This window comes from Pseudorasbora parva, chromosome 7, assembly GCF_024679245.1.
Source record: "Pseudorasbora parva isolate DD20220531a chromosome 7, ASM2467924v1, whole genome shotgun sequence".
Taxonomy (NCBI): Eukaryota; Metazoa; Chordata; class Actinopteri; order Cypriniformes; family Gobionidae; genus Pseudorasbora; species Pseudorasbora parva.
This window is the reverse complement of record NC_090178.1, coordinates 17,764,544-17,778,117: the sequence shown is the minus strand read 5'-3', so window position 1 is coordinate 17,778,117 and position 13,574 is coordinate 17,764,544. Positions and strand designations below refer to the sequence as shown.

Below are 13,574 nucleotides of genomic sequence, written 5' to 3'. Positions count from 1 at the left end.
TAAATCACCCTTAGCTTGTCTTGAAAAACGATTCTCATTACAAGACAATTTGCTAATAATGTTGGGAAAAAGTCAAATAACGAGTCTGCTCTTTAGCCACCATATAAAAGGCCCATAACTCAATAGTTTACTGTGACAGATTTTGCTTAAATGTGTTGAAGTGTGATTTAATCAAAAGATTTTTGCATTAAATTAAATCCAAATGGACCCTATATCATCCTAATGGACAAAATCAAGTCTCGCCCTACATTTTTATTTCCATTCGGAAATGCATAAAATAATACATCTAAATATAATGTCGGCACACTTTTGCTACCAAAAATATATTTTTCATCTTTCTTCCAAAAAGACTTTATCAGACTGAACTGTGCTCAAAATGTCATCTTTTTGGAGAGAAGATCAATATTTTAGGGAGCAACTTTGTGTCAACATCAGGTTTTAATAATTTATAAATTTGTGCACCTGTATTTAGGGATGCACCAGTATTATTAGCAACCTGGCCGATACTGATAAGTCAATAATTATTTTGATTTTAAGCCCAATTACTAGATTAATTTGTCTAAATAAAACACTTTTTTAAACAATTTTTATTTTTAATGATGCAAGTGAATGTGTTTTAAAGTGTTAATAAAATGTTTAAAATGTTTATTCTTATTTAGAATATAAAAATTATAATTACAATATTCATTTACCTAAATAAACAAATACAAAAATACAAATTTATAATACAAAAAAATGATTTATTTTATAACAATATTAAAAAATGTATTTGTCGACAAAAAAATCGAACTAATTGTTTTAAAGTGTTATTAAAATGTTTTTTTTTACATTTTACATTTTCAGTTTTTATGGATCTTTAAAGGAGAGACGATGGTAAAGGTAATCTTAATGTAAAAATAGAGGGAATGAGTAGGCTAAAAACTAAAATCTAATATTGAACAATAAATGAAACAAATGGGGATATATCACACATCCCTACTGTATTATTTATTTTTGAATGTGTGTAACACTTACTCTGAAATGAGCCACTGTACAAAAGCAAAACAGCTTGCAAACACGCTTTATGTTGACTGAGCATCTCAAAATCAGATAAACATGAATGTGCTATTATAATCTCTGTGCTCTATTTTACCTCTCCAAACTAATCTGTAGTCCTTTGACCTATTCTAACCCCCTTCCCCTTCGGAAAACCTAATCTGTCTCCGGCATGACACGTATAATCTCAATCTGTTTGACTTCTCTAATGTGAGAAAGAATCCTGCGTAGCCTAATCTTTAATGGCAGACCTGGTCCGGTTCCTTGCACCCTGCACCGTCTCTTAAAGGCTCCTGGGGGCCCACCAGACAGATTACACAGAAAACACATCTCTCTTGCATTATTCATGGCACAGCGGTGTACTAACAGCACCCATTGATGCCATGTACATAACTGCCAGTGTGATTGTAGCCTGATTAACCAGGTGCCAAATTTAGCACATTCACCACTAAGCAAACTGCACTCCAAACATCTGCGCAGTGAATGGGCAGAAGAGTCTCGCTACACTCGAATGCAAATATGTGCGCGTGCTTGTAAGAGCAGCATAAATGACTCATTAAATTAGCACACACAGTGACTAATGCACAATGAATATTGCTTCAAGGACGCGGTGACCTCTAAGTCAGCTGTGCTGGGGGGGACTTGAAAAATGGGAATGGACAGACTATAAGAATAGAGTGAGGTGTTAGTTCTTTCTTTTTTTTCCTGTAAGGGTGTCCCTGTCCAGGATGCTGAAAACACTCTGCCAGCCCACTACGCTTTGCCGTGATTGGCCGAAAGCCGCGTTTTAATACTGTGACATCGCAGCAATGCTGATTTCTCCTGCTGAGAGACATCAGTGCAGCTTTCACTCCCTTACTTTCACACACTGCAGACAGAGTATCGCCAACATTGCACCATTTGATTTGTAGTTGCTGAAAGAGTTGGAAAGAAAGAGCGAGCTAGAGTGAGACAGACAGGAAGAGGCAAAAAGAAAGAAAAAGAGAAGGATCGAGTGAGAATGATTCACAGAGCACATTTAAGCCAGGATGCATTATTTTCTTAAGTATATTTTAAGCTAGTATAAGTTTTACGAGTATTAAGCTGTAAGAGAAGCTACTTAAACCAGCACTTCGGTTGAAATGACACACTGGCGGTTTCAATAGCCTCTTAATTTTTTTTGTGGCACTCAGGTGTGGATTGATTCAGAATGATTTCCATCTCCTTAAATCCCTCCCGATTAGCCTGAGTCAGTCAAATATCTCCCTATGGCCTTTAGACAAAATAGATCTTTATCATTATACTGCTGATGTTTGAAACTCAAGTGTGAGTTAGAGCTTGACACTCTGCCCAGATTGTCTAACCCCACATGGTCATTCTACACCTAGTCACTAAAAATAGCATCAGCAAACACTGACGAACCAGATGCCTATGAATATGTTTCATTACTTGATTGTTCGACTCACCTATAAATATACATAGTACAGCAAACATGCATCCAATTAGAGATGATAAACAAAGCAAGCAACATATATAATCAGCAGCCAATGCAAACAATGTTTTCATTTCATTTGGATAATTAAGCATACTAACATTACTAACATTTGCAGCTTTTTCAGCTTTAAAATGCTGAAATAACAGTTCAACAACACTGGAACTTTTCCCGGTTTGTTTTACTCAGCCTTTGTGCGTTTTTGTCAGTCTGTGCATTAGTGGTGGTTAAAGTTTAGTGATTCTTTCTGTAGGTTACATCAGTACACCAGTAGATGGCGATAAGTGACTGTCTTTACGAGTATTTTATGAGAATCATTCAATCAACCAATTAGTTTAAACCAAGCTTGCCGATGTCTTGAAAAGTGAAGCCAAAACGTCTCTATTGACCCCCAGGTGGTTGATCCTGGTATAGCTAACAAAACCCACCCTCTCCATGTATTCTAATGGGACGCAAGATAAACTAAACAACCAAATTACACTTCAAATATTTTTTCCCCACAGATGGTTTCTGTCATTTTAGGTAGTTTTATCATGCTGATTTAAGTTTAAGTGTTTATTTTTTTAAAAACTATGTTTGGTTTTTGTTAGTTATTTAATGCTATAAAAACAGGGGTGTGATGTCATGATTGACGGCTTCTCTGAGCAAAGTTGTCACTGAGGCATCAACAGGCTTTTACCAGGATTTTCAGGAGGAGATTGGAGCTTTAGCTTTAATGTTCATTTCCATAACTACAGTGCGGGTGGGGTTTTGATATCGCAGCTCTACTTCCTGCTCTCTACTGAACAGACTCAGGTCCAGAGTTCACTACTGAGGAGACACAGGTCCCAAATCAGCGAAGATGTCAGTGCCATATTCGGACATTGGCAGCTTCACTTTTCTTCAATGGAAGGTAGTGAAGGGCTGTCATCCATTTTTTTACAGTCTATGGTTAAACGCTGAATCCTTTGGGAAAGAAACAAGTGTCCGTCTTGTTGAGTCGTTGAATCATTCACTCAATCAATTTGTTCACAAACATCAGTTGTGTCTGAATGCTTGGGCAGCTGACTTGTTTCCATGCTGCCCTATCAGGCAATGACTGCAGGCACAAAGGTACCTCATGAAACTGATTTTGGGCTTCATTTAAAACTATTTTCACTGGCGGAGTAAAAACAGACACTGGCAGTATTGTGTCTAAAAAGTAAGTTAGGCAATATTAAAGGGGAGCTATTATGCTAAATTAACCTTTACGTGGTGTTTGAACATAAATGTGTGTTGGCAGTGTTTGTACACAACCACCCAATAATGGTCAAAATCCATCCACTCCTCTCCACAACTTTTTTTGAATCCCCATAAATCATAAGAACAAGCGTTTCTAGCAAATGTTTATTCCCTTTGTCAGAGCATTTAACAGCAGCAGTCAAGTAAGAAATGTATTTTTATTAAAGCTATTAAATCAAGAGCAGTGTTCTTTTCTCTTTTTACTTTTGTTGTTTTATTTATAATAACAGCATATTTAGCTCTAGGCATTGTTATTACGTTGCTTTCACTTTAATACACAGATCTAATGTAGACATGTGATTTATTTCCCTGATTTATTTATTTTTTACATAACCTTGTGTGTATTTGACTTGTGGGACGTGCCGTCTAACCTCCAGCTTTCTGTGTGCGTGATTCCGATGCGTGCACTCAGAAAATCACAAACTTTCATGATGATGAACAACTGCAATGTCACGTGAGCGTGACCGTGATAAAGAGGATAATCAAAACCAAACAGATGTTTTAGTTTTTGGCAGAGTATCCAAGCTATGAGATGCACAGGCCCTGCCCTCTTCTGGAATGTGGGTGGGGAGTAACAGCTCATTTACATTTAAAGATACAAAGCCGTGCATGTGTTTCCTTCAAACTCAAAAATACAACATGATATAGTAAATGGTCTGTGGGGTATTTTGAGCTGACACTTCATAAGACGTACATTTTGTAAAAAAGGGACATAATTGGTCTTCTTGTTTATCTAATTTAAATTGAATAATTTAAATTCAATAAATTCAATAATTCAATATTCTGTTGTACTGTTTGGATCATGGCTACTGCTTCTGGTAGGCAGTTCCAAACACAGGCAATGCAATGTTAAAACACCACAGTGGGGGGTTGGAAATCTCAGAAGTGCTGTGAAGCTAAAAGTCTCTGACTATTGACTACTAAAAGTGTATAAATAACAGATTTTTGAGTGTCCAACAGTGATACAAGTGGTTAAAGTTACGTCGGGTTTGCGGTGGGTTTGGTGATGGGTAACTGAGAATGAATGGGGGAAAGTCACATTGACTGATTGAATATTGTGTTAATGTGATGATAACTAAAAAGTAATTAAACAAGTCACCCACTTAGATAACAACACTTCATGTCACATCACTTTCAAACTTGGAAACACAATCTGTGAGGGGTTTTAGTGAGCAATCAGTTTGGTGAAAATGTGTCAAAATTAAGTATAATTTGAACATAAATTTACATTAAAAAAGGACTTTGCCTCCTCATTTCTGAAAATCGTTGTACGCCACAAATCAACAGCACAATCAACCTAAGGACCCAAGCAACCTTCCTGCTGTTCAAACTGACTATTCTGTTTTTATTCAATGTTTGTTATGTCCATGTAGCAAAATGCAAGTTGATTGCATTGTTAATTTTCTGATTTTCAAAATCAAAATACTAAAAATGACAATTATGCATACATAAGATCTGAAAAGTCAAGACGAGTTACATTGTTACCGAAATGAGTGTACATTACAAAATGGGAGGTGAACTAATGAGTCAGCACATTAAAGAGATTGCTGGCAAGGCAACTGAACGATGAACGCTGCATACAATATAATACTGAATGATTTAAAACTATAAATAAACTCATATTCAGTGCAGGAAGATCTCACGGATCGAAACCAAAGAAAAGCTTTTTAAGCATGTGAATTTGTCCTGAGCACTGCAGTTGAATTGCTTATCTCTGCTTTAATTGATGTGCTCTGATTACCCATGCTCCTCTGAGACAGATGTGGGTGTGTCACAGCACTTAGGAGCTTGGGACACCTGCCACAAACACAGACCTTTTGTGATGCTGATCAGGACCGTTTGAAAGCCATTGATTTAAGAGCTCAGATAGAAACACAATGTGCCATATTTCAAAGAGACACAGTTTACATTTCCACACGAGCCAATTTTAAAAGCTTTTCAAATACTATATTTACTTTCAATATCACATGCACTCAATGCAAAAAGCTTGTTGAATTGTGTTCGTTTTGTGTCCAATTTCTGCTAATTCCTTTTACTACTATAGAGGTCTGAGTAAACAACATGCATATTTGTCAATCTGTATTTTTTTCCCCTACATGACACACAATAAGACATTGAGTTCTAAACTTTGATAGAATATCAAAGCGTTCGAACGTTGGTATCAAATGCTTCACTTAATGTTCTTGGTGACATCCTCACATCCCTTGACCTATGAATGAGGCATGTATAATTCAGCAGAGGTGAATCTGAGAGGCAATGGAAGTGTACTGGGGCTGCCGAAACAATTCCACATGCTACTCAACCTCATTTGGAGGTGGATTACTTTAGTCTTTGAGTGCACTTCCTATGCTATCAACACTGAATAATGTACAGTAAACTTATAGTTAGTAGACAAAAGGTTCCAGAAAAGAGTATGTTAAAATACATTGGCATTCAATATCTGCATGTGTGTGTGTGTGTGTGTGTGTGTGTGTGTGTGTACTATACATACATGATGCACGTACACATGCACACGTATACGGGTTGAAAACATTGGTATATGTATATAACTGTCTATATATTGCTGAAAATCTATTATTGTCCTAACTATATTGCACATGATAGATAGATAGATAGATAGATAGATAGATAGATAGATAGATAGATAGATAGATAGATAGATAGATAGATAGATAGATAGATAGATAGATAGATAGGAGCAAATAGATAGATAGATAGGAGCAAATAGATAGATAGATAGATAGATAGATAGATAGATAGATAGATAGATAGATAGATAGATAGATAGATAGATAGATAGATAGGAGCAAATAGATAGATGATATATAGATAGATAGATAGATAGATAGATAGATAGATAGATAGATAGATAGATAGATAGATAGATAGATAGATAGATAGATAGATAGATAGATAGATAGATAGATAGATAGATAGATAGATAGATAGATAGATAGATAGATAGGAGCAAATATGTATTTTATAGATGCTGTAAGTGTACTCAGTGTTGATTTGCATATCTATCTATATCTTATGTTTCTATCCGTATTTTTCACACGTGTGTGTGAGAGATCGTTATATTTATCCATATATATAATTTATCAATTTAGCTATGCGTTTCATACCAAATAAATCAAATTACTTGGAAGAGTGTGTAATAGTCTCCTTTTCAGGCCATACAGTGGACGGAAGCCATGTTCTCCGTTCACCCAGATAGCAAAATCTTCTGGGCCTTTTCTGGATTAATCTGGCATTTGTTTGGTTTATGTACGATTTTGGCAAATGGATGGCAACCCTGAAGAGTTCCGGAATCGGTGGTGGGGCAGCTGGAGGTGGTGGAGGGAGGGGCATTATTTTATGGCTTTCTTCTGGCAAATATGAAACATGCCAGATTCAACGTATTTTTCAGTTACTGTTGTGGGAGTGATTGTGAAATTATACCCTCATCATATGATTGATATATATATATATATATATATATATATATATATATATATATATATATATATATATATATATATATATATATATATATATATATATATAAACACTAATGGACAAGGTTGTCTTTGTCATAACTAAATTGCACTACACAATTTAATTTAATAATACATTAATTTTATTGAAATCTTTATTTCAGTATTTAAAATGTGTATAGCTAGGGTCTGACCATAATTAACTTGACATAATAAAATAAAAAAATAAAAACTGATACATGATATTAAAAAACGAACTTAGTAAAACATTTGTGATTTACCCCTTGACCTTGCTGCCGCGCCCTTTTAAACGAGTCGCGGACACTTCTCACCCCCAGTACCAGGACAGCGCTGAGGTAATGTGTTGCTTAAGCTAAACTTATGCTTTAATTTTAGTTATTATATTAACTATCGTACAAATAGCTAGTTAATTATATTTTATGTTGTATGTGGTAATTCCGTGTAAACTGGCATTATGAGAAGCATAAACTGTTCCGTTTTTGAATAGTTGTACCGTCAGCAGTTAACGTTAGGTTAACTGTTAACGTTAGATAACATAGCCTGTTCGCATCTTCACCAAACCGAACCCGTTTCTCTGACCAAACCAATGTTCCTGTTCATTTCCTGACAGAGATTTCACCGGTGACTGCAAGAGCCAAGTAAAAGTAAGGTACGTTGTATTTTGTATGTTTTTAACTATTGTTGCTTTTTTTTGTTTCTTTTTTTTGTGCGTAGACTATGTAAACGTCTTTTATCTGCTAAGTATATATTTTTAGCACCCTAATGAACATGCCCTCGGCACCAGGCAGATTGTCATGCAGTTTTAGATGACAGGCATTTGATGAGAAAATTGCATATGGCGTATGGATAGGCAGTTTATTGGTAACCTATAATATCATATGCACATTTTTAGCGTATTTAATGGTTGTTTGGAGAAATCTGTATAAAAGCTACTGTATTCACACTACATGGCGTGGTCAAAATGGCTCCTTTTCCCGCTGCATTCTGTCTTGCGGACATTTTCCCGCTGCATTCTGCCTAGCAGACATTTTCCCGCTGCGTTCTGCCTAACGTTAGCAGACATTTTCCACTATTTAAACATTTCTTGGGTCAAATTATATGTGCCATTCCTTAATATTCACTTGTGAGTGCATCTATAAGTATCATTATTCATTAAAAATATTAGGATGCAAGTTATTCAAGTTTTGAAATTTCACATTTAAAGAAATCTAGTGTTTGATCATCATATCTAAATATTTATTAGAATGCAGAAACAAACACCCCTACATCTTGGATGTAAGCAGATAAACATCACATTTTCATTTTTGGGTGAACTGTCCTTTTAAAGGCCTAAATGAAATTTAAGTTTAAATGGCATTGCCTGTCTTTACTTTGTCTTTTAAAAAGTCTTTTATTTAAACTCTGAAACCTTCCATGATATCTTTGTTTCTTTCTAGAAGCCATTCGGAGAAATCCTGGATGCAGAGAATCCACAAACCAGGAGGTGGAGCAATGGTTGAGGCGTTGGTTGTATTTGGCTGCTGATCGAGATGGGGGTAGAAGGAGGAGAAGCACTGTCCTCCACCACCAGCGACCCACCAACACATAGTCAACCAGCGTCACGCACACACCACACAATGTCAGGCACACACATACACATTCTACTTTCCACCGTTTCTGGCCACACTTTAACATACACTACTGTTTCGTTCATATTTGTTGGTTTGCAACTAAGTGAAGACAAGATTTGTGTCAAATTTAGGTCATGTTTGTTTATGTTGATTGAAAATAAACATACATTTTCAGCAGTTATGGTTTCCTGGTTTGATTTCTCTTTGAATTGCATGGTTGCTGTTGGGCACAGATATTGAATATGGGCCAAATTAGTTGTTTTATGTAATCTGGCAGAGTTGTGGCATGTACTTGGGAGACATCTGGCTTTTCAATGGCAATATTATGGCATGAATATGGGCCAATTTAGGGTCTTCTGGCTCTCGTCTGGTAAGGCATTGGTGTTTTTCCGGAAGCTTTCTGGCATTCTTATGGCAAAACTGTTTGGGCCTGTTTTGGCCCTGCATTCCTGGCGGTATGATTGCCAAAACTAAGAACAGTGTTTGGGCCATAAAAGGCCCGGAACAATTTTGCTATCTGGGCATGTCTCTCTGCTCAGTGACAGACACTGTGAAATGAGGGCCCATTAGTCACAGAGCAATTTCATATCTCCATTTCACAATACTGACACGACACCAGCACCACAGACCTTTCTAACCCATCCAGTGGTGTTGGATGACCTTTGAGGAATGATGATGGGCCATTACGTGAATAAGTGAACAGATGGTGTGGGTATACTTTGATAGACATAAGGCAAAGAAAGGTGTAATCTTAACCTGAACCAACTTACATTCGAGATGTTTCTTTTTAGGTGCCATCACCTCGTGCGTGGTCGCTTTACACACCGCACGAGCCACCTCGGATCCCGTGAGGCTGTACTGCGCCGCGGCGATGCGGTCCGTCAAAGTCTGACCCGACATCTTTCTTCTCTCGCGGAATCAAACGCCCTTACTCCCGTAGAAAGAGACGCGTCGAGTTGCTCCAAAGCGTCCAAAAAGGATGAGGCCCTTTAAAATGGATTCTCGGCCACAGTTTGCGATATTAATATGGTGTTATTGGTATCAAGACCAAGCTTAGATGAAGTCTTTACCGTGGATGATGAGCAACGGTCATACCTAAGGAAATACTAAACATACAGAGCGAGACTTCGTGTTTACTATCTTATAAATTTCAGGTCAACGCCTGCGCTGTGTATTCCCCTCGTGGGGATGCGGGAGATGCGTAACGAGTATTTCAACCGCAAATAGTTCTTCAAAAGAGAAAATGGTGAGCTTGAATAGTATGAAAGACAATTTTTGTATAAAGTCATAAAAGGTATTCCTCGTTATTTCCACTTTGAATTGGAAGAGGATGTTAACGATGATGCTCTCGGCTCAAACAGTCGTCCTTCTCTCCTCCTCCAGATCAAGGATTAATCTTCCCGACAAACCCCGCTGGATGTGCAGTCGCCCGAACCTTCAAACGGCTTGCGTTGTTCTCCTCATCTCTAAAAAAAAAACGCTCGCCTGACTTTTCACTCACCCTGTGGCTATGTCCAGTTTTGGACAATTGCTGAACAAGGAGGATGAAACCCAGCGATAACGGGAAGCCGCGGTCCCTGCTGGACTCAATATTTATTTATTTGTGCTATCACTCCGCCCACACTCATGAGTCAGGTCACACGTCATTAAAAACCCAGATTGCGTTTTACTATCTGCGCCCCACGTAAATGTGCTGTTTTATTGCTATGGTAACTAATAGTGGTGATTTTGACTCCTTTAGGAGAATCGAATCTTCAGTCAGTTCACCCAAAATATCCGTTCAGGGGCTGTTATGCGTGCCTAAAAAGTGAATGTTCAAGAATGTGCAAGCATCATCGTTTTCTTCAAGTTGCTCCAACTGCTTGATATGACTTTTATTAGGTGATAAACACAAAAAAATTAAGTAATAATTCATGTACTTACGTCATTTTGTTTTTATTCTCCATTCCTTTTATAAATTCATAATCTCATTATCTTTTCATTATGGCTTTAGTCAGAGTTTAACGAGAACTATTCAATCACTAAACAGATTCATTCAAAACAACCATTTAGGCTATGAACGAATCTTTAAAGTGAACGAATCGTTCTCTAGTTGAATAGTTCACAAACCCACCTGAGTCCTGACACATTGCAATAAACCGGGTTCACACAACACATCTCTGGTTTAAAATAAATAAAGGCTTATTTTGTTTTTTTCATTTAGATCACTGTTTAAATAAATAAAATAAAAAAAACAGCTGTAGAGCAAGTGAGCATGTGTGTTTTATTTCCTATCTCTCTCACTCTGATATTCAAGACTTTTTTCCATTATGGCTTTGATCATTTTCAAAGCAACATTAATTTTAACTATCCACACAAATGCATGGTGTTTTTCTTAAGCGAAAGGTTTTTTGTTGACAATTGAAATCTAACCCAGAAGGAAACAAATTTTAGTGCAGGTTTGTTTGGTTAGTTGAGATATAAGGGTCTGCTACAAGACATGAGGAAATTCAATAATGTTTTAAATTCACATGATATGTCTCTTTTATTAGGCATGTCACCACAATATGGAATGGCACAGTATAATCATACTATCCTATGGGCTTAAACAGATTAAAGAATTCATCACAGCTGGCCATATTTACAAGTAAAAGAATTTAAATTAAATAGTAAAGCTTTTGGGGAAAAATACATTAATTAGAAATGCAAAAAATTTACAAACTTCTTTTTTTGTTGTTCCGTTTTTTTTTAAAAGGTGAGGTGTTAGTGTTTTTGCTTAATCGTTTCACGTTTTGTTTATGTCAGGTCACGTTTTGATGAGTCCCTCAAGGAAGTCCTTCTCAACCATTTCCTCAATGCTCTGTCTGGCCCGGCTCCAGAAGACTTTCTGGCTCTCCAACTTGCCATCCTTACTAGGGAATGGGCCGTCTCTGGGTGTAGGGCTGTGATATGGTCCTGAGCGGCTGTTGCCTTTACTGCTGAACACCTGACTGAGAAGGTTGAAGAAAGGGAGGAGCTGCTCCATGCTGCGGATCACATAAAGGGTGAGCAGGAGTTGTCCGGGCTCCCAGGAGAGAGTGCGTGTGGAGCAGTCTTCCTCTGGATTTTTCTAGAGTTAATGGAGACATTCCCATAAGGGTAATGAACATCCTATGTTTAGAGAGCATTAGCAAATCTACTGAAAAGTCTATAAATGTTATAGGTCCTATGCTAATCATGTGGAACGAATCTCTATTAAAAAAAAGGCAACAATTGGACAGAATAGATTTCCATAGATTAAGTGTATATTGAGTTGACTTTCTTGTGCTTGTATTACCTTAGCCCTTTTTCTCAACAGCTTGGCCAGTCTGACAACATAGGGCTTGAACTCTCTCTGATGAGTCCCCTGTCTGCGGACCTCCAGACCAGAGTCATCCGAGGCTTCAGGGACAAAAGCCCAGCGATACCTGTGGCACAGTGTATTATTATTTCCTTCAAATTAAAAATGCTCAATATTTGTGATTAAAGGTGCACTATGCAGGATTTTTTTGCAGTAAAATATCCAAAAACCATTAGGCCAGTGTTATATATTTTGTTCAGTTGAGTTCTTACAATATCCCAGATGTTTCCAACTATTTGTAAATTGTGAGAATATTGCTATTTTAACTAAGGAGCCGGGACGTCTGAGGGAGTCGCCTGTCAATTGCATCATATATGTGTTACCCTCGGTTTCTGGGGGTATTTGGCAGAAACGCTTTACTCTTACTGCAGTGTGAAGTGTCACAGTAGCCGCAGAGCGAACGCACAGAATAACGTCATAACATCATTTTAAACATACTCAAATGTATCTAATATGATAAACAGAGCTGTGTTACCTCATACTCATGACCGGAAAAGCGGAAATGGTGAGCGGCGACTGTGTCCTGTCATAATAAAGTCCCGTCGCTCGCGAGCCGTGTGTTGCGAAACAATCGCTCCAGTGGCCTTGCTCAGCTCCAGGGCCGTGCACAGGGGGGTGGCCAGAGCCCCTGCCCCTTTGCCCTCATCGGCTAAGGTGCCCCTCTTGCCCCCTTCCCTCCTTCACCCTCAGAGGATTCCCAAAAAAGTGTTCTGTTCCGCTTAAAATCCACTAATTCCGCTAATCCGTTCCGTGTTTTCCCGTTCGCTCCGCAGCATCGCTCAAAGTCTGCTGCGGTGTCCGCTCTTTGTGGAGACGGCAGTTAAAGAATGTTGTCCCATGTACAGGTATATTACAAACTACAATCTACATTGCAGAGAGTGATTGATCCGCAGAATTAGTAGTTTGTTTGTTTCAACAGTGCAAACATGGATTCAAAGCTCCAGCATGCCAGCGGGTAAATCGTCATACTGTTGGCTATACTGAATATTGCTGACAGTTTGTCACTCTTTAACTCCTGTAAAATAGATTTCTGATTATAATCAATTTTACGAATTCATACTAGTATCTATAACATACTTCATATTTATGATATTTTATTTAGACCATACTAATCATATACACAATAAAAATAGGTAATAAAGGCTATTATAGATATAAATGAGTTGTATCAGGGTATGTGTCTAAAGCACACCCTAAGAAAAATGTGCAACGTTCTCTAGCAACGTTTGCATTATTTTCTGTTTATTTTGATTAATAAGATAATTAACCATTGTTCAGTAAATCAAATGTTAATATAAAAATATTTTTAAAATACAGAAACAAATTTTTAAGTAAATAATCTG

The 13,574-nt window shown here is 37.4% G+C and overlaps 2 protein-coding genes across 4 annotated transcripts in view; both read right to left on the bottom strand.

The window, feature by feature from the left end:
• Positions 1 to 10,483, bottom strand: part of snap91a (synaptosome associated protein 91a) — a 64,800-nt gene extending 54,317 nt beyond the window's left edge. The window contains exon 1 of the mRNA XM_067448383.1: positions 9,644 to 10,483. Coding sequence (XP_067304484.1) covers positions 9,644 to 9,773 — 130 coding nt within the window. The 5' untranslated portion in view covers positions 9,774 to 10,483. The remainder of the gene's footprint in view (positions 1 to 9,643) is intronic.
• An 883-nt stretch (positions 10,484 to 11,366) lies between these two features.
• Positions 11,367 to 13,574, bottom strand: part of dop1a (DOP1 leucine zipper like protein A) — a 34,574-nt gene continuing 32,366 nt past the window's right edge. For all 3 annotated transcript variants that reach the window (XM_067448379.1, XM_067448382.1, XM_067448380.1), the window contains 2 exons: positions 12,169 to 12,298; positions 11,367 to 11,961 (listed from right to left, as the gene is read on the bottom strand). In XM_067448379.1, the coding sequence (XP_067304480.1) occupies positions 11,659 to 11,961; positions 12,169 to 12,298 (433 nt within the window). In that variant the 3' untranslated portion in view covers positions 11,367 to 11,658. The remainder of the gene's footprint in view (positions 11,962 to 12,168; positions 12,299 to 13,574) is intronic.